Here is a 21762-nt window from a genome sequence, read left to right as displayed (position 1 = left end):
TCTATTCAGTTAAAAATTTATTTCTATGTCATATTTAAAACTTATTTTCCTCTAATAATTGAAAAAATTATATTATTTATTTCATATACTTGAGCACAAAAGCTTTTTGCAATGCTTGTTTCAAGAAAAAATAAACAACTACTGTCATTTTTTCTTTATAATTAGTTCAACTTGTAGTAAAATTTTATATTGTTGGCAAAAAAGTTGTCAGTGACAAAGGCAATCAAACATTAAAATGTAAACAATACAATATTAATTATTATTTATTAAATTAACTTTTTAATGTAATGATTATTCAAGTTTCAATTCAGTGATAATAAAACCACATTATATTTTTCAAAAAAAGTTCCAATTCTTAAATTAAAGAAAAAATGTTCACAACTTATCAATACATTTTATTCTTTATTTTCAAATTCCCATAATAAAATTTGAAAACATGACAAAATTAACAATATCAAAAAAAAAAAAAAAATCCTAACGTATATTTGTAAAATATTGAATACTGGATTTGAATCTTAAAAAATAAACATTTATCATTTAATAACATTAAACTCAATATTTCCAAAATTAACATATAACATTCAACTTGATGAGGGAATAAACGAACTTAAATATGTTAATATATATGATATGTTGAAAAGAATATATGCAAAAGTGTAGGAAAGACTCATAAATAAGGAAAATGGAAAGAAAATCCTCTCATAGTAGAAATGAAAATAAAATAAATATCAATTATATTTACAAAATATTAAATTAAAATATTTCTTTTAATTTATATCCATATATTAACAGAATACAAAAAAATAAGAAGATATACATTAATACTTCAGAGAATAAATAATTTACAAAACTATTCCTTGTACATTAAATAAAATACAAGGCATCGAGGAATATCCAGATCTTTCAGACACTTCATTCTTTGGCTGCCAAGAACAGAACGTATCTTTCGACGACACAAATCTTTCAAAATTACTGGTTCAGCTTTAAAAAGTAATATTTTGATTACTTTTCATAATGCAGTAAAGTAAACAAATTGTAGTAAGCATTTTTAAACCTATATTAGTGAGAATAAATATAGGATATGCTTGATATTTAAATTTTATATATATATATATATATATATATATTAAACTTCAGAAAATGAAACCTCCAGTAGTTCATTTTAAAGCAGTAGATCTAGTAAATCATGATAAAGCCTTTAGATATAGACTCTGATATTAGATATATATATATCAGAGTCATATATCATACAACAGGTGCTATTTTTAATTGACTGCATTGGTATCTCGATTCTTTGACAACACAAATTTACTGACAGAAATAAAATGCTTCAAAAATAAAAATAAAAACTTCAAAAAAATATTAATGAATTCAAGAAAGCATTGACATTTAAGTTAATAACCAGGAATTCATGATTTGGAGAAATGGTTTGTCTTGAATACTTTAATTGACAAAATAAGACTTAAAGAATTTCTCCCAATAGTATTTTTGGAATTCAATGTATATTTGATGCTATGCCATATTCTCAATTTCGTTCTTTTACAATTTTTTTTAAGTATATTAAAATCAATTATGTATTTCTTCCTCTTTCTACTTAGAAAACAATAAAAATGGCAAAGATGACCTGTTGACATTTTCGCTAATTCTTTCTGTAGGTCTCTAAAAAGTTTCAAACATCTTTGAGTTTTTCATTTGAAACACATAAAAGTATATTTTCTAGCAGGTAAACTTACGATATCATTGAATGTCAGAATATTAACATTTGAAATCAATCTGAAAATGCACACTTTTCCTTGCATTGAACATAAATTTTTGTTTTGAAAAACTGATTACATAATATGATAATCACAAATTAACATTTTTCCTTGCTATATTTATAAATGGTGAATTTAAAAGCTGATAAAATTACATGGTGGTCACTAAAACAATGACTTGAAATTGAATCGAAAAGACATTTATTCATATAAAGAACATAATTTCAAAAGATTAATTTTAAGAAATGAATGTAATTGCATGATTTTGTGGTTATTGTGTTCATTTTTAAAGGCATAAGTAATTTTAATTTTACAAAAAAAAAACATTAATTATAATGATTTATTAACATAATAAATAAATAGACCTCTTTTTAAGCTGAGTATAATAAAAATGATTTATATTTTCCTAACATATTTATTAGAATGAAGCACAACAGTCATGACAATTCAAGCTTTCTTACTGTATATAAAGTACAAAATTATAAAATATCTCAAAGCATTACTACATTGGTAAAAATAATGAAGCATTGATTTTAATGTAAACTTAACATTGATTATGATAGGAGGCGATCCATCCAAGAGTGTGTAAATTAAATGCAATATATGCTATAAAGAAAAAGCAGATTAAAATTAATTTAAAAAATGATTAATGCTACATAATGAAAATGCAACACAATGGCAAATTCAGCATGAACTTTTTATATAAATTTTTAACTAAGAAATAGTGCTATATTGTAACAATGCCTTTTATTCCCTCAAAGCAAAGGTGCTATAGATCACTTAAAAAGACTTGCAAATTATAACATATAAATATTTCTCTTCCATTTTAATTTTGAAATAAATGCATTGGCTTCAAATTAGGAAATAGATTAAAGTGGTGCTAGCCTAGATAAAACTCTTTATATGCATCTCCTTATCGCACAATATTACATAAATTTGAAAAATAGTAATAATAAAAATTTCAAAATCATTACTGCTGCATTCAGATCAAAGCACAATGAGAAACACAAACATCCCAAAAAAATCTAAATAACATTATAGCATAATACACCCTAAATTTAGTTTCAAACTACAGATACTAATTATTTTTTATTTTGTATCTTAACTCTTCCTTGCACCATGTAACATATATAATAAATGGATTCAGATTACCTATGTTGAGTCTCAGTAAAGAAATTCAACACTTACCTATGTATCTTGTAATATATCTGAAACATGTATATTTTTTCTTTTCTTTTATAATGATTTCTTATCAACAAATGACATCATTAATCCTGATCAAAAATTTAAAGATTCATATTCAATGTTTAGAAAAATATACAGATCTATTTACAATGTTTTCAATAGGCATTTTTAAAGATGTGTAAAGACTTGTTATTTATTTTTATTATGTTTGAAAATCAAAAAAATAAAACATGTTATACATATGTAACAAGCTACAAAATGGCAGGGGGTTGGGGGGGGGGGTCTTCTACTTAGTTATACATACAAATAAAAAGAATTTGATTGAAGAAGAAAGACTTAATACATTATTTAGGTCAAAAAGTAAATCTTATAGTGATACAAATAATGTGGATATTAAAAAAGAAAGCAATAGAAATGTTTTTGGGACTCATAGCAAATTTCAAATGGAATAATATAATAGGAATAAACTGGAAACAGCTTAGTAACTTTTATTAGAGAATTTCTAAACCAAATAATTATAGAATTTGGCAAAAATGTTCCAACTGCTAACCCTAAATCTAGCAATTCAATATAATAAATATAGGGCAGATGTCATTCTTCTCAATAGCAATGTTGAACAATACAGAAACAAAATATGTACAAAAAAATTATTTTCAAATATTTTATCATTTATTTAATATAAACATGGCAAAGGATTTGAATCTTTTCAAAAGGACTGTATCAAATAACATTTCATTAAAAAAAAATTTAGAAAAAAAAGTAGGAACATAGCTTTACAAAGTTGATTCAATCATTTCCAACAGACATAGCATTGAAATTAAACAGAAAGACATGATATAAGGTGCAAAGCAACAATCATCAAATTCCTTATAAGGATATCAGATTGAATGGGCCAAATTGTATGGCCATTATGCTTCTAGATGCAAATGCTAAACCAAAACACACAGAATGCAGAATAGTTTTATGCTTAAAAATAAACAAAAATTGTTTCATTCATTTAGATATTAAAGGAACAATATTATGACTTATTACTTAATATTTTAAAATACTGCAATTTCAAGTAAATAAGTTCAAAACTTTTCATTTTTTGAATAAATGAATATTTAATAGATATATTTAAAACATGTTTCCAAGTTCTTTTTTTCCCCCCTTGTATGGTCAAAGAAATAGCATAATAATCTGATAATTGAAACCAAGTAATATTTGTAACATATTTATATATGTCACAAAAACAAAAAATGTTTCGACATAAAAAAATTTTTGTTGGATTTTTAAAATTTTTGTTATCGGTTATATATGTTACACCACATACATTTCCACCATCAAAATAAAAAAAAAATTTTAAAAAATGGTGAAGTGAAGGTGTAAGATTCAAGCTAAAATACTGAAAATAAATAATAAATTTAAAATTAATTGCATAATCTCTCAAAACAAAAACTTAATACATGTATATGATGAAGGTACAAATTCATTATTATTATTACATATTGTTATTCATTATATAAAAAATAATATTATGATGCTTTTTTTTTTTGCTTTTTTACAATAACAGAAATTTTTTTAAAATATATGCAATAAAAAAATCAATTCTCTTACTTGCAGTCTGAATCAGTAAGTCATAAAATCTTCCTTCAGTTTCAGGTAGTAAGTCAACAGGCAATTTATTCATATTATTACTTGCATATACATTAGCACCATATTTAATCAGCACTTCAGCAACTTCCACATAATTTTCACGGGCTGCAATGTGTAAAGCTGTTTCATGGATTTTAGTAGCATTTACTGGGGCTCCTAAATTTAAAAAATAATAATAATTTAATTTAATTGCTAAACAGAAAAGCAAATTTATATTGTGATGAATAACAGGTAATCTTAAACAGTGTAATTTCTTTTCTTGTATTATATTAACAAAAAAAAATCATTTACACAATCTATAAAAATTATATATTTGATTATAATAAAGCTCAATGTGTGTGTGTGTGTGTGTTGGCGCTCTACAGGCCAGACCGTTTGACATACAGCTACCAAATTTGGTACATGTATACCTTGGAGGTTGGGAATGTGCACCTGGGGTTTCTTTTTTCGAATTTTTAATTAGAATTTTAATTATTAATTAAAAACTAACTTTCCCGCCAAAAAAATCTTCCATTTTCCCCACCGCCAACTTTTCCGCCAAAAAAAATCTTCCATTATCTCCAGCGCCAAACGAGAAAGGCTTCAGTTTTTTTTTCTCCCAACAGTAATGAGGCTAGGGTTAAAATTTTTCGGCGGATTATTTCAATCGGTTCTGTTTATTTTCTTAATGTTTGATGCATTTAAAATTAAACATTGTTAATGAATCAATCTTTTAGATTCATTCTGAAGTACTTTTGAATTAAAATAAAACAGAATAAAGGAAATTAAAAATTTCTAATCCGCATAGCGTTACCCCAACTGGCGTAGAAAAAATCACGTATTTGCGTTACGTAACCGGCGAAGAAAATTCACGCATGCGCATTCTGTTCTGATTGTTGCCATGACAACGTTATCAATGGATGATTTAAATTATTTTTGGGTTAGTTGCATGCTTTTGAAAGTAAATTGTATTTATGTTAGTTATATATTTTTTGTATATGCTTATAGTTTTAAGTACATCATTTTTTAAGTAGTTTTTTTAAAACCTGTTTTCAACCGTTTATTTTAAACGATTCGTTTTATTTTCTTAGTGTTTGATGCATTTAAATTTAAACATTGTTAATGAATCGATCTGCTCATAATGAATCTAAGAAAATTTTGTTGACCAACTCTTGAGATATTACATAAATTAAAAAAGATATTCTTTAGTGCCCATAAAGTTTAAACGCCGAGTGACTCTATTTTCAGTAATCAGATTATAAAAAAAATGCTTTGTTTCAGTAAAAAATATTATTATATTAATTGAAGATAAATTCTTCTCACTTTAATTTAAAGCATAAATTCTACCGTTTTCAACCGTTTATTTTAAACGATTCGTTTTATTTTCTTAGTGTTTGATGCATTTAAATTTAAACATTGTTAATTAATCGATCTGCTCATAATGAATCTAAGAAAATTTTGTTGACCAACTCTTGAGATATTACATAAATTTAAAAAGATATTCTTTAGTGCCCATAAAGTTTAAACGCTGAGTGACTCTATTTTCAGTAATCAGATTATAAAAAAATGCTTTGTTTCAGTAAAAAATATTATTATATTAATTGAAGATAAATTATTTCCACTTTAATTTAAAGCATAAATTCTACGGGTGCTAACAGAAAATGAGAGAGATACATATTACGTTATGACTGAAGGCCTTTATAATATTATGAATGAATTATATGATAATCAAAATTTGAAGTGTTAAAATATTTTGATGAAGAAGCTATTAAAGTAGAAATTGCATAAAATATTTTTTTATTATTATTTTAACGAACATTAAGATTGGCGAACCGGCTGGTCGCCAAAGGCGGCTAGTATTTGATAAACATCATCTGGGAAATGAAGCAGATGATGAGTTTATTAAATGATTTCATTATTTTCTTTATAATGTTGAAGTAAATTGCTCCATTCTTGGATGGTTATTCAAAAAATTCTTAGTTAAATGCATAATCAATGAGAGGCACAACTGGAAGATGAAGGCAAAAAAAGAGGGGGGGAGAGAGAGAGAATGGAAATAAGCCTCAAAGGGGATTTCTCTTCTAAATTTAGATTTATGAATGTATAGGCTGAATAGAACGGAAAAACTGCGAACAATTCAAAAGTGTAAAATTATTCAACATATATTTATTAACATGCAAGTTTGAACAAAATTTCTTAATAAACAAAAACTTTTAAGAGAATTTCCACTCTTTTTGCAATAAGTTTTTTTTTTTTTTGAATTTATATAAATGTACATTTAAATGCCATAGATGATATACTTCATACTTTCAAACCATGAGACCTAATTTTTAGAAACTGAATCTTTAGTGACCAACTTCAATCAAATTTACCAAATTTTTTCAGAGATAAACAGAAGCCCACAGAATCGATGGGCCAAAGAAGAAATTTTGTGAAAAAATTTTAATGTTAAATATAATTTTATAAAAGAAAAAAAAATTCTAATATGAGAATTGATATAGTTTTTATGCCCACATTACATTTTTGCAAATTGTGAAAAGATCATATACATTCTAGATCTTGTCACTAAAAATTGACTCATGACTCAAAGTTAACTGATTTTTTCTTTAAATTAAAAGGTTGCAATGTCAATGTGATGAATATAATTTAAGGCAAAAATCAAGGCTTCAAAAACAGAGTTTAAAAAAATATATAAAAAATTATTTTTACCAGAATCATGAAAAAAATAAATAAATGGTTTATTATAAAAAGAGGGAAAACACAGATCTAAAGAATGGAATAAGTTGAAAAAGTAAAGAAACATTTGTTGAATGAGAAAAATGTTGAATTGAAACCATTCGTGTCTCCTATCCACTAATTAGGAAAAATCAAAAATTCTAATATGATACTTATATACAAAATTCATCTCTACTAATAATAAAGGTGTGTGTATGTGTTGCCTTTGTACAGGCCAGACCACTTGATTTAGAACTATTAAATTTGGTGCAAATATGTTTTGGGGAAAATGCAACACAGTGCTATTTTTATTTAATTTTAAATAAAATTTCAATTGATTAAAAATTAAATAAAAATCCATTACCCACTATAACTTGGGAAAATGTTACAGTACAAAAGTAATTTTTACATACTTAATTTTAATTTTAAATTAATTTAAAATTGTTTTTTTTTATCAATAGATATTCACACTTTGAAAATAACAAAAACAAAGCTTTCAATACATATCTTTTTGCTATTTGATTCAAGTAAATGAAATTCATTTTTCTGTTATGTTAATTTTAGAGGAAATGCAAAATTAAAATAACTTTAAAAATTTAACTTTATTAAAAAGCTGTTTATAGGAAGCAAGAAGTGATTTTAAATATAATCATTACAGAACAAAGAACCTAATCACATTATTCAAAGATAAATATACATATATATACGATTATTTATCATTTGTTAAAAATAAATTCTCTTAAAATGGAGTGCATTTTTAAAAACATATTACAGGAAGGATAATTAGAATCTAAAAATATTTAATGACAATAAAAATAGAAATGTATAACAGTAAAGAACAACAGTAAACATCAACAGAAAAGATAACAGTAATCAAAATAAAAGTAAAAATAGTTTAATTAAGGAAATTAAATCCAACTTTATGAGATGCTACTTTATCTTTATTTCTTTTTTATTTGAGTATAAAAGTTTATTTAAAATTTCTGTTGAATGCTTAAATAACATATGCACAAAATCCAGTGGCATTAACAGAAAATAAATTAAAACCTTGCAATATACAGTGAAAGTATAAATTAAAAATATATAAAACCTTTATAATAAATAATTAAAACCTTTATTAAAATCTTGCAATATTCAGTGAAGAGAATTCTTTGTCTTTCAGCTTTGCTTTTCTGCTTTATGTTATGTTTCATAATTTATTCACTCATATTATGATTGCATGAGTAGAATGTTTTGGATCCCAATATGTGCAAATAAAATGTATGTTGCATGCTATTTCAGGTATGTTTTTGTGAATTATGTCAAAATCATTAAAAATCCTGTGCTTTAATTTTTTTTTTTTTTTTTTTTTTTTTTTTTTGTAAATACACTAATGTTAACACAACTAGATATCAGAATAGTCAGATTAAGAGTTTTTTGCACCATTTCAACTTTTAAAAAATGTTAGCTTAGAGTTAATATTAGTTATATAGAGTTAATAAAGTAATACATATTTCACAAGTGTACTTCTGTACATAGTGTTTTTATTTATGAAAACCCAAAGTAAAATTTAAATAAAATAATGAGAAAACTAAAATTGATATGTAGTTTATTTTAAACATATATTTCATTTTTCTAAACTAATTTGCTCTATAATCAGATTATATAATTCAAATATTTGAAATTTGAAATTAATATTAGAATTTTTTTTATTGTAATTACAATATGACCTTTATAACAAATAAAATTAGTTGCAAATAAATGAGAATTGAGATAATAAAGAGAATAAATTATTTTGGAGAATATTACTTTTTTATTCCTCCAGACTTTCAAGGAACTGCATGCAAACATTAAGGAATTCAAAGAAATTACCATATAAATGAGAATATTCTTAAATCATAAAATTATTTAATTAGACTTTTCCAAGATTCTTTATGCTTCCAAATCCTGATTTTACATATTGTGTGTGTGCATGTTGTTAAGTTTGATAATATATATATTGTTACTTACAAAAGTATTGTTGACAAAATAAATCTCCCAGTAAAATCAAGTAAAAAATAATACCTTATTCTAAATTAATATAATGCTTCTATATTTCAGAAATACTATAGTTAAGATAGAAATTAAGACTTATTTATTCCATATTAATGTCAATATTTTCAAATAATTAAAATTCGTATTTCGTAATAACATTCAATGCTACGAAAATCTATTCAATAATTAACTTTAAAATGACAACAGAGGAAATAAACTTTTTACATACATAATCTAATATTGAAATCATTAAAAAAAGTTTAATGAAGCATTATTTTTGTTTACAAATTTTTTTTAATACTTTTGTTTTATCTCATGCATAGTAAGCTTATTAAATATTTTTTTTAATTTATTCATATGTTTGAAATGCCAATGGTGCACATGCAACAACATACCAGCTTGCAATAGTAATTCTACACATTTTGGGTGATTTCTAAAAGTTGCTGCATGAAGAGGAGTACCAACATGGCAATCATTAGCATTCATACAAGCACCAGCTTCTATTAAAAGTGACACACACTCAGAGCTACCTAAAATTATAGAAATAGGAAAATTAGTAAGATCTAATATAGGAAAATTAGTAATTATGAGTAAATTACTAGAAATTACATGAATTCCATAATAAAGATCAAACTATATTGTCATATAAGAAACAACAAAAAGTTGCATAATCAAATATATTTAAACAGGGATCAAAATATTAAGACTACAGTTGCAGTCAAAGACCAAAATATTATTGATATCACATAAAGAAAATCATGTTGATATCACATCAATACAATAAGGGTACATAGACTAATTTTATCTTTAAAAAAATAAGCATTTTATAAGCATCTTTAGAGAAGAAATATGAACTATCCTTAATGTAGCATTTCTTATTATAGAACTATAAATTCCCCGAAATAAATTGTTGGGTATTAACTAAGCAAATGACCAATTTTATACAAATATACACATAAAATACTATCAATTGCTCAATATTCAACAACATTGAAACCAAGTTATTAAAATGTTTTTTAAGAAACTTTTAATTGAAAAATCTTATTAAAATACTTATCACTTATCTTATAAATTATTTAATTACACTACAGATAGTAGTATAAGGGTGGGAAGATTATACTGTTACTTCATTAACATTCCAATTCTTTGAAAAATTGTTAAGAATATAAGTAAACAAATCTGGAATATAAAAATCATGCTAATGCTATTAAACATGTAAATAAAAAGTAAAAAAAAAAAAAGATTTTACTGAACAGTTTTTCAATTTATTTATTTATTTTCAATAATAACTTTGCCCAATTTTTGAGATTTTGTCAGCAATGAAAAGTTTCTGGCTTGTCAAACAAATACATTAGCTTTCTATATATATTCAATTTAAGCAAATTCTTAGTCTAAGAAAAATTTCTTTTTTTGTAAAGAGAAAAAATAAATTAGAGACTAATTTTCTTTATGTCATTGACAATTATTTCTTTAATCATTTTTTACCCCAAAAATAGGCAATATTTTGAATGGGCTGATTTGCTAACATTCTCAGTTCTTTTGAATTGCTTATTGAATGGATTCTATCAGACTACTTTATGTGATCATAGATTATATGTTCTGAAACATGATATTTTTCATTCAAATTTCACTTCAATATTTTAAATACCTGAATCGTCTTTCAACAGAAACTTGTTCATAAGGAAAGAAAATAAATTTCAAAACTCTCCACAGTCTTTTAAATGTATGGCCTTCAAATAAAGGATAAGAGAAAAAAAGAAAAAAAAAACTTATTCAACCTCAATTTTCTGACATGAAAATTATCAAAATCGAGAAAAATGATTGGACTAAGAAATTTATAAACTTCATTAGAATAGCACCTTCCTAACATCTTTTTATCCTTTCTGATAAAAGTACATGTTTCTCAGAACACATAACATTTTTCTTTTTTACACACTAACTTGTTTCCTGCCAAAACAACTTAGTGATGAAAATTTATGTAGATCTATTCATTATGTATTACAGTATTTTAAAACCAAGCGACTAACAATCATGCTTAAAAAACATATACTTCTATCATATATTGCTTTTGGAAATTTGTAAGTATTTTAATAATGTGTTCCTTCCAATGTCTGCACTCACTTTATCAATTACAGAACAAAATACATTGTTAACAAAATCATACTAGCATTAGCAATTTACAGAATAAATAAATTCAACACAATTTTTTTTCAGAGATTTAAAAACCACAATCATTGTTTTAGTAACTAATGCATAAAAAGGCAAAAGGGGGTAATCTAATACATTTGGAAAAATGGCTTAATACACATACAATAAGAAACCAGCTGAAAATGTCTCTCCAATATTTCATTGCATACTCCCTAATAAAGGTATTATCACCCCTCTCTCTGTCAAAAAATTAGGCACCTTAGATAAGACCAAAAATATCACAGATTTTTACACATACAGATTTTTATTTTCAGAGTTTTAGGATAGAGACAAGCATGCTCCGACATTTTTTAGTCAATTGACTGAATCCAAAATTTCTAACAGAGTTATAACTTTAGAAACAAAATAACTTACTAAATTTCATTTATTTCAGTTGCAGTTTTTTTATTTATTTATTTATTTATTTTGTTACAGTATTTGCATGCATGCAAACATACAGTCTGCCAGATGTTCAACTCTTTGATGATTTGGTTCAAAATTTTGATATGGATCAATATTTTAGATGCTAAAATTGAGTGAAAAATTTTACCAAAATAGTAATGCATTGCATTTTGAAGTTATCCTGTTCACTTGTACACAAACAAAAATTTTAATTTTTTGGCAATTACAATTATTTTTCTTTGAATAGCCCATATACAAAAAAGTAAAAAAGGAATTTCAATATCATTAATTTATTTTTGGAACTTTTTGACAAGAGTAGCAAATGACTTTAAAGTAATTTTGAAGCATCATAAACATTATACTTTACTTTTATTTTGGACGTCTTGAAACATTCAGTGTATTCACTTATGGGAATCCAAAATGAATGAAATACACATTTTCTGGCATATCTTTGACAAAAATTAATTGAAGTAAAAATAAATAATCCACTCATGAAGAATTACTAAAGATGTTGAAATATATCTAATAAGTAATCACATGTAGAAAAGCAAAGATGAGCTGAAGTTACTGTTAAAAATCAGCACTTTCAGTTTTACATGAATATTTAAAATTATTTCTAAAAAGAAATGATTTTTCTTGTATCTAAATAAACAAAAGGAAATGAAAGAAGAGTTACGTGAATGAAGGGGATTTATTTTTCCCATTCTACCAGTATTTCCCTAAACTTATATAAAATTTTTCCCACTGACTTTCAGATTAAGATCCGATATCACAAAGAAAATACAGCCTATAGTTGGACAGATTTAGAGAGGTGAAATTTGTTTTTATCATCAGAAGGGAAATATAAGCACCTGGATAAAAGAAAAAAAAAACTAAACATTTTAACAAGGGAAATCTAAGCACCTGGATAAAAGAAAAAAAAACTAAACATTTTTAAGGCCTTTATATAAAGACCATAAAAAGTAGGCAGTTTTTTTAAAGTATTTTTAATGACACTACACACCCTGACAATATAATGAAATGTTAATGCTTTTTTATAAGTAGTATGCATAGAATATTATAAAAGAATATTAAATTGCATTATTTCAATAATAAAAAATTCTAAAATATAAAAATAGCAAAAATAAGTTTTATCACTACCTTCAAAAATCATCATACAGAATTTCAGAAAGTTCAAACTGAAACATTTCCGACCCATACAATCTTTCATTTTCAGATTACTAAAAAAGGCGACAAATATTTTTATCTTATTTTATATAATCTATATTTCTAATTGCACAATAAGTAAATTTTAAAAAAAAAATATTATCTGATATCTAGAAGACAATGGGCTTATAATGAGAGTAGAAATTGCAGTGTGCAAATAATATATTTTGGAAGATAGGCAAGACTTTGCATGAAAATCAGTATTACTATAGATTTTCATTATATTTTGAGCAAAATGGGTAAATATAAAGATTTCAAAACAATTTCACTGAGAATCCTTTATTATAAAGTTGGGATGAAAAAATTATCAAGCAAAAAGACCTGTGTCTAAAAGAATCAGATTTTGAAAACTAAACAATTTCATTTAAAATTATGTTTAAATAACTGATAAATCAAAACATTTGAAAAGATTTTATCTGCTGCACTTATTTAAGATATCCCCAAAACAAATCAAACAAATAATTTCAGAAACTATGTCAAATAAATTATTTAAATTAAAGGCATACAGCATATTTAATGAAAACACCAAACATATTATGAACATAAATAATCTGTTTCAAAAAGACATAGGAAATGGGATTAAAAAAGGGATTCCAGTCAAATAATATAAAATTATACTCGTAATCAAAGTAGAACACTATGCACATTCTATTGACTAAAGTATGATTAATTAGTTGCAGAAATTTTAAAGACAAAAGCTAAATTTAAATGTTATAGAACTTTCAGTTTAATCAATCAAATAAATCAATCAAATTATTCCTATTAACAGCTATTCTGAAATAGAATTCAAAATTTTGAAATATTAACAGACTAGCTACTCTACCTACAGTTCTGTTAGGATTTATTTGTTTTATATTATGTAAAAAAAAAAAAAAAAAAAAAAAAACGATAATTTTATATTGCACAATTTTACACTTCTTACGATGTTTTAGAACTCTCAATACTAAATAACAATTGCTCAACTCTACAGTATTTACAGTATTTGGTTACACAACATTTTTGGTCTCGCCATTTGATGCATATACAAAAAGATAAGAGTGGAGAGCTCAAGAATTTGGCAACTGTAATTGCCAATGAAATTACATGCAGCTTTTAGATTGAGTCTGCTAGTTTTAAGAAAAGAAATTTTAATTTAAGACATTAATAATTTTAAGAGCAGATACTCTGAGACCAAGAATCTTCGGTGCTAAATACTTCCTTTATTTAATAATGTAATAACACATGTAGATTCTTAATATCAACTGCTACTAAACACAGAATTCTAATAATTAAAAAAAATTCAGATAATACTCAAATAATTTTTTTGGTGCAAGAAACATTGAGCAAATAGAATGCCAACATGAATGAAATAAATATATTTTTTAACATAATTTGTATTTAATTTCTTCATGAAGATAATTTAGGTTTCACAGATTTTGCAATCTTCCTTCACTCCTAAATTTCATTCTAAGAGCCTTGATACTAAATCCAGCATTTGAATTTTGTGCCTTGATAAAATGATTATAATAGTTAATACGGCAAAGTTTAAATTCTAGATACTACAAAATACAAAAATCAGAAAATTGCTAAAGCTAAAGTGAAAATGTTCATTACACATTTAAAAAAAGTAGGATTTGAAGCCAATGTGATAAAATACATAGAAATTTAATAAATACTGATAAATTTGTCAAGTGAAATAATACATTCAATGGAACCAAACTATAAATAGTTATTAAACAGACACATAACATGCCAAATGTGCATATTAAAAATCTGAAAGTGTTAAAATAAGAGATAAAATTAAGCCAAGTAGTAAAAAAATTGCAACAATTTTAAAGGAAAGTATTTAGAGATAATTTACTTTACTGGCATATTGAAAATATGTATATTATGATGCAAAGGCAAAAATGAAAAAGTTCAAATAAAACAATTTAATATTGGCAGAAGTGAATGAATGATTGGATATCACTAAACAATAAAATAAGCTTAATGTTTTAAAAATAAGCAAATAAGTCCAATTATTATATTTTTGTTCAAATTACTTCTAAAAAAACTGATTAAAATAAGCAAATTAATTATTTAGAAATGAAATTGGCATCAATGAATAGTACTTCTTTTTAATTTTTGGATGACGTGTAAATGTTTCTGTATGATGATATGTCCTGTAGTTATGATGGAGAAACATAGAATCTTTTTAACTCCATTTATATACCTTTTAGGAGGATGTGGCAGATTTTTAATAGTGCAGTTAATCTTTCTAGATACTTAGGAACATATAAAATAAATTTTGTTTGAATCCACAAAGGAGTGTAGAATATATAAGGTTCAAAGAAAAAGGTGTCCAAATCTATATATATGGCACCTCACAGGCACCTATACAGATGGCACCTCAGCTAAAATCTTATTTAAAAACTACCACATCGCACAAATAAGGGTAAAACAGTTGACTCCAACAGACTAACCAGCACAACTCTGTGAGTTATGCTGATAAAAAAATTAGTTGAAAAGTAAAATATTATTCATGAAGAGTAAATAATTCAGTGATATATATAAGAATTTTATCAAATCAAATTTCAATTACAAAATTTGGAAGCAAATTACCATAATAATACGAAAGTACTTTAATTTTTTTTTAAAAATTTAACATAAAGGGGGGGGGAGAGCAAAAATTCTGCTTTTCAGTATTTTATCATGATGTTTTTATCTCACAAATCATTAAAGATAATTAGAAAACATAGATAAAATAGAATAAAAATTTATCACATTTATTCACATTAATCATTGAAATCAAATGTGTTTTTATTATCATTTATTATTAAAATCAAATGTATGTTTGCAATTACTAATGATAGTAATATAAACTTTATTATCAAATTTCAAAATATATATCAGTGTCCTATTACATATAAAGATAAAGTTTCTTATTTTAAAAAGATATATAAGAATGAAAATAATTAAATAATAACCTCCGAAACAAGCTTCATGGAGAGGAGTGCTAAGCGCTAAAGGAGGATTAACATCAGCACCCATTTTCATCAGCAATTCCACACATTGCACACTTCCAACAGCACATGCATCACATATAGGTGTGCTTCCATCAACACTGACAGCATTCACCTGAAAATTTTAAAACATAATTTTATCAAGATATATTAAGATAGTAAAATGTCTATTTTCAATAAGAACATGCAAAAAAACATTACACAAAAAGGAGTAAAATATTCCAATTTAAAAGAAATACTAACATAATAAGTAGGCTTTTATTACATAAAAAAAAATTAGGATTTGGAAATAATTTCTGAAAATGATACATTGAATAATTGGTAGTTTTCTAATAATATATATTTACTAATAAATCTGGAACAAAATATTACTTTTCTGTTAATTTGTTAGATGTCAAAGTATGCACAGGTGTACAAAATGAAGCAATCTAACATACATATAATGTGAAATTTATTGCTGAAGATACGTTGCTAAACTTGTCACAATTTGTTAACAGAAGCTGATGAAAAACAATAGTATCAATTAATGTGCACTTGTTTCTTCATAAAATAAATAATTTTTCTTTATAATATAAAAAATAAATATCTTTGTAATATAAAAAAAAAGAGTGCAAAAGTTTTTTAAGAAAATGTGCTAACAAATATCTGTAAGTATCTGGGAAACAGAGTTTATCTACACATACTACATATCTACTTTATCTATACATAAGGAGCTAATTTAAGTTAAATCTGCTGATATGGCTCAAATGTAAACACAGTAATATGGCATAGAATTTCAGATAGTGTGATTATATGTTAGGATTTATCAACATCTTTTCAATATAGTTCAAAATTACATACTCAACTCTACATTAACCTTTATGCAATTTCAAAATTTCAATTACTATATCTAAACTAAACTTCAATATAGTCAAAAGGAATATAGAATTTGTATATGAAATGTACGACACATTTATTTCATGCATCATACAACATGTAATTTCACATTACATGCATTACAATTCACAATTACATGCAATAGTATACTAAATGGATGTAATTTAACTCTAAAAGATTTGTAATTTTTTTAATACTTATCTTTTGTTACAAAATCATATAAAAATAATTAACTATATCTACAGCAGATATTTATATTTAGGATTAAGATCAAGCAAAAATATTTTTACTCCAAACCAGGGCTGAAATATTTAAGAAGAAATGAACATTATAAGAAAATATTTTATTCATTTCAATTTTCATCTAACATTTTAAAACAAGCAAATAACAAGCATGTGTTAGAAATATTAAACTTCCCGCATAAGACTTATTTAATCTTCATTGAGGCACAAAATTTGTAATAAAAATTAATTAAATTATTTAAAACTAAAGTATATTTCTATTTTAATGTAACACTATAATAATAGGATATTTTCTAATTAATTTAGGACAGTGTACCGCATATAATTGTAAATGATTTGATAAATATTTTCTATAATACTCAATACAACCAGATCAGATGGAACAAAAAGTATAACTAAAAAAAAAAAAAAAACTGATGAATATCAAAAGATACCATTTTAAATAAAGTTAAGCTATTCAGTGCTAGTAATCAATGAAAATACCTAACTATATATATATCATATTCAACTAGAAATTAAAATCTCTATTTAAGTAGATTAACACTGATGTATTATGATGATAATTGATGTAATAGATAAGCAAAACAAAAAAAAACCCCTTAAATTATATTTTTTGTTGTATCTTAAGTGTGATTGGTCTTGTAGTTTGAAAATAACAAAAGTTTTTCAATGATACGATCTTAAAAAGAAAACTGTTCTCTTGGCATTATCCTATATTATTAAAAAAATAAAATTTCAAGCAATTTTCCAAGATAAATCCATCCATTTTTAAAAATACATATATTATTTGTTAGATTATTGATAAAATAATACAAATGAATGAAAATTCTGTTAAGCATGCTGAATTATGAAATAAAATAAAAACTTAAATGTTACTATATAAAACTTACATTAGCTCCATACTTCAATAAAATGTCAGCATAATCTACTTTGTCCCGAATGCAAGCTTCATGCAAAGGTGTCACGCCATCAAAATTTGAGGAATTTGGGGACATTCCATGTTCAAGTAAGAAAATTAAATTTCGTTTATGTCCTAATATTGTAGTTTTATGTAGGGGATATGGGCCATATATCTGCAAAGCTAAAACAAGAAAAACAAATTATAGAAATTATATTCCTCAAGTAGAAGACTAGCACTTTCAATATTTATTTAATAATAATTAACAAAGCCATAATGCAAATACAAAGTTAATTCCCAAAATATTCACAAAATAAAATAATATATAAGAATAGAAAATTAATTTCAGCACAGGAAAACAATTTCAAAGTTAGAATTTACAGTTGAATTATTTTTACATACAAAAGAACAGTTGAAGGATGACAAATTTCAAAGAAAAATTGTTTGATAAAATGGTAAAAATCATACTGACATAATCATTCCAAAAGAACTTAATAATTTTCCTCAAAATGTTATAAATAACATTTTAGGAATAACAGCTCCATTTTCCTGATAATGCAAAATGAACTGAACTCCTAAGGATTCCAGCTAAAATTAAAAATAATGTTATTATTTTAAATTTAAACATATTTTAAATGCCTTTTGATTTAAAAACTGAAAAAAATAATGCAAGCAAAGTAACAAGAAACTATCAATTCATTTTAGACCAAATTATTTTTATAGAATGAATACACATTTAAATTAGCACCTAATGACAAATTTTAATTATTTGCTGAAAGCACATGAAGAAAATGAATGGGTGATTACACACACGAAGGTTATATCAATTGTTATTTAATTAATCACTAGAACATATTGATTTAAAACTTAAAGAATGCATCCATTAATTGATTCAGTATAAGTATCTTAACTATGGTTTCTCAAATCAAGTTACATGTACCATTACAGGTGCTGCAAATCACTTTTAATAGAATATTTCTTACACAGAATATTTAAATAAAAACAAAATGAAAGCAAAAAGGTGGCAATTTTTAACACAAAACTTTCATCTTTATCATTCAAATGCATATATATATATATATATATATATATATATATCCTATTTTGGTACCTCAATACAGTCATAGCTACACTAATATTATACTAGTTATGGTTACAGGGTTAATATTTAAAAAAGTAGCAGACTTCCCCAAGATTTTAGCAATGAATTACGGTGTAATCAGAGTTTAGCTGACTATGTCATAAAAAGTGAAGTAACTGAAGAATACACCCTGGCATATTTAAAATGGTTACAATGAAGTAAGCTTATTTGTCACATAATACCTTATTCACAGTAAATCTTAATAGGTATTATATATTATTGTTTACTATTTATAAGAGTATATAGAATGTTTATGTTTCATGATAAAAGTTTCATTTATAAATTAATTGCTTTATTTTCTATTATAAATACTTCATTCAGGAAATACTAATTTTCTTTGGTGAAGAGATTCATGTTTTATTTTTAATCTTTGTGAGATAATATTTAAAAAATTTGAGAACTGTGATCTAAATAATGGATAAATGAAATGATAAGGTACATTACTATTCAGCTCGGAATATGCTTTGTTTTATTTAAATTGCACACTTCAATTACATAAAGATATAAACAATATTAACTGGTCATATAGAAACACCAACTGAAATGTCTTCATTAGATTAAAGTACTATGAATACTTCAGAACTAAAAACAACTGCATATTTTCATTTTATAATCTGTTTGCTTCAAACACAAACACTGATATTGAAAAAAAAAATGAAGTTGATTTCTTAAACACATAATTTAAGTAAACAAACTGTTATTTCAGTTTAGCAGTCAAATTAAAATCAAGATGTGTAAAAAATATTACCATATAAAATAGAAAGTCTTTAGTTATTGCAAAGAAAAATTATTTATGAATCTTAATTTAATAATAACCTCATCTATAATAATCTATTCTATTTAAATTTAATTAATCTGACACAAAATGCCAGACTAATCCTGCATATTTTGAGTATAAATGCTTTCTTTTTCCATTATATGTGTGCATATGTCATATAGATTTTGATCAACATATTAAATTATACATATAACGAAAAAATATATCTGATATTGAGGTAGAATTTTAACTTTCAACTAATATTCCACACAGTTGGCTCTTATTATCAATTTTATTAATTCAGATCAGATTGACATTCATTTTTCGAGCTTAACTATGATCTTCAATTAATATATTCAGGAGTATGAAATTCTAATAGCTTATTGTAAAAGATAATTTAATTTGATAGAATGGTTTTCATTCACTTCAACTATTTTAGCACTTTAATAATGATAAAACTTGATATTTTATTTTAAAGGTTCTTTATATTTCCAGATGAATGTCTAAAAAGTAATAAAATCCCTGACTCATAATACAATGTATAAAGTAAATACGAAATATTTCAATACATAAATAAGAATGAGATTTTTATCAGTTTATTTACAATATAAGCAAACTTCGAAAAACTATGAATAAATTTACATATCAATTTATCTCGTAAATTTTTTTATGGTATGACTTCAAACTGTTCATTTCCGGCTGGTAATATTTAATTATAATTATTTAAAATGTCATTACCGGCATGTAGATTCGGCAGTAGTTCTTCTACCATAAAGAAAGACGCCATTTACGGTTATCTGTGAAAAAATCTTCTAATGAAATTCACTGCTAATTCAGAAAATCAATTTAAAAAGCTGCACGAATCACGCATTATTTTCGAGACACGTTAATCGGAGGACGCTTGAACCCCCCACTAGAAGTTCACAGGGGGGGGGGAGCTTTAGCAGCAACGGGAGGGAGGGAGCAGCACTGGTGGACGGATTTCATTTGGTAGTGATGGAAATGGGGGAATTGATGTATGGTTGCTTACGGAAAAGCTTTTTTCGCCAAAAGGTGAAGATTTATTTACACGTCAAGAATGAAGCGCATTTTTGGAATGTATAGGGTGGATTGTGGACGACTGTTGGTCGGATCTATGATGAAGGCAGAACATATTTATGCACGATCTTTCTTAATAAAAGAATAATACCGTGTTATAATATATTTATTTTTGCTCATAATTACGTTTTATGAATGTAATTTTTGACTAGAAATGAATGTTGACTGTGGCTGAGAACAGTGTTAACTTGGAAAAGCTGAATTTTCTACAGGCGCCTTCTATTTATAATTAATTAAATGGCAAGAAACTAATATGTTAACTCATAATTAAATTCTACCATCTATTGGTTTGTTAAATGAAATTTTAAGTTTTCACAAAGTAATGGAATGAACTTACAAGTTTCGTTTAAATTCTTAATGGGAGCTAAAAATGATGCTTTATTCGGAATACAAATTCGATGTAGTTTTAATTTTATTTCTTGCAATTTGGCTGTATTCATTGGAAAGTATTTTAATTTTTTTATACTATTAATTTTAATGCTCATATTTTGTTTAATGTACAAAGCTAAATGTTTATAAAAAATTAGCTAAAAACTGCAGGCATGCTTTGATTTTCTTATTTGCTAGTATTTGTAGTAGCAATAAAGCATTTATATTTTGGGGTCTAAAAATTGCAATAATAAAAATCTGTAATCTCTTTCTTGCAATTTTGTCCATTCTTTTTTTTTTTTTTATGTTGATAATATACATGAT

The 21762-nt window shown here is 24.9% G+C and overlaps 1 protein-coding gene across 3 annotated transcripts; it reads right to left on the bottom strand.

Moving 5' to 3' along the window:
* Nucleotides 1–748: 748 nt before the first annotated feature.
* LOC129966946 (ankyrin repeat and SOCS box protein 13-like) lies at nucleotides 749–20873 on the bottom strand. 3 transcript variants are annotated; one of them, XM_056081561.1, is made up of 7 exons: nucleotides 20710–20873; nucleotides 18066–18256; nucleotides 16022–16172; nucleotides 9677–9811; nucleotides 4536–4730; nucleotides 2943–3028; nucleotides 749–981 (listed from the first exon to the last, which is right to left on the bottom strand). In XM_056081561.1, exons 1-6 carry the CDS (start codon nucleotides 20756–20758, stop codon nucleotides 2991–2993), a joined length of 759 nt encoding a protein of 252 aa, XP_055937536.1. In that variant the 5' UTR covers nucleotides 20759–20873; the 3' UTR covers nucleotides 749–981; nucleotides 2943–2990. The 3 variants fall into 3 exon arrangements, with proteins under 3 accessions (XP_055937536.1, XP_055937537.1, XP_055937535.1); XM_056081562.1 differs by lacking the exon at nucleotides 2943–3028 and adding an exon at nucleotides 18546–18661 and having other exon boundaries at nucleotides 20710–20865; XM_056081560.1 differs by lacking the exon at nucleotides 2943–3028 and having other exon boundaries at nucleotides 20710–20872.
* Between the last annotated feature and the right edge of the window lie 889 nt (nucleotides 20874–21762).

This window comes from Argiope bruennichi, chromosome 4 (genome assembly GCF_947563725.1).
Source record: "Argiope bruennichi chromosome 4, qqArgBrue1.1, whole genome shotgun sequence".
NCBI classification, from domain to species: domain Eukaryota; kingdom Metazoa; phylum Arthropoda; class Arachnida; order Araneae; family Araneidae; genus Argiope; species Argiope bruennichi.
The sequence above is the reverse complement of the archived record's forward strand: the minus strand, read 5'-3'. Positions and strand labels throughout refer to the sequence as shown.

Coding starts and splice junctions, on each gene's coding strand:
- LOC129966946 (XM_056081560.1), bottom strand. CDS start 20,758: ATGGCGTCTTTCTTTATGGTAGAAGAACTACTGCCGAATCTACATGCC. Junction 18,257..20,709: donor ACTGCCGAATCTACATGCCG/GTAATGACATTT, acceptor TTCTTGTTTTAG/CTTTGCAGATATATGGCCCA. Junction 4,731..9,676: donor AGAATTACTATTGCAAGCTG/GTATGTTGTTGC, acceptor TTTTAAATTTAG/GAGCCCCAGTAAATGCTACT.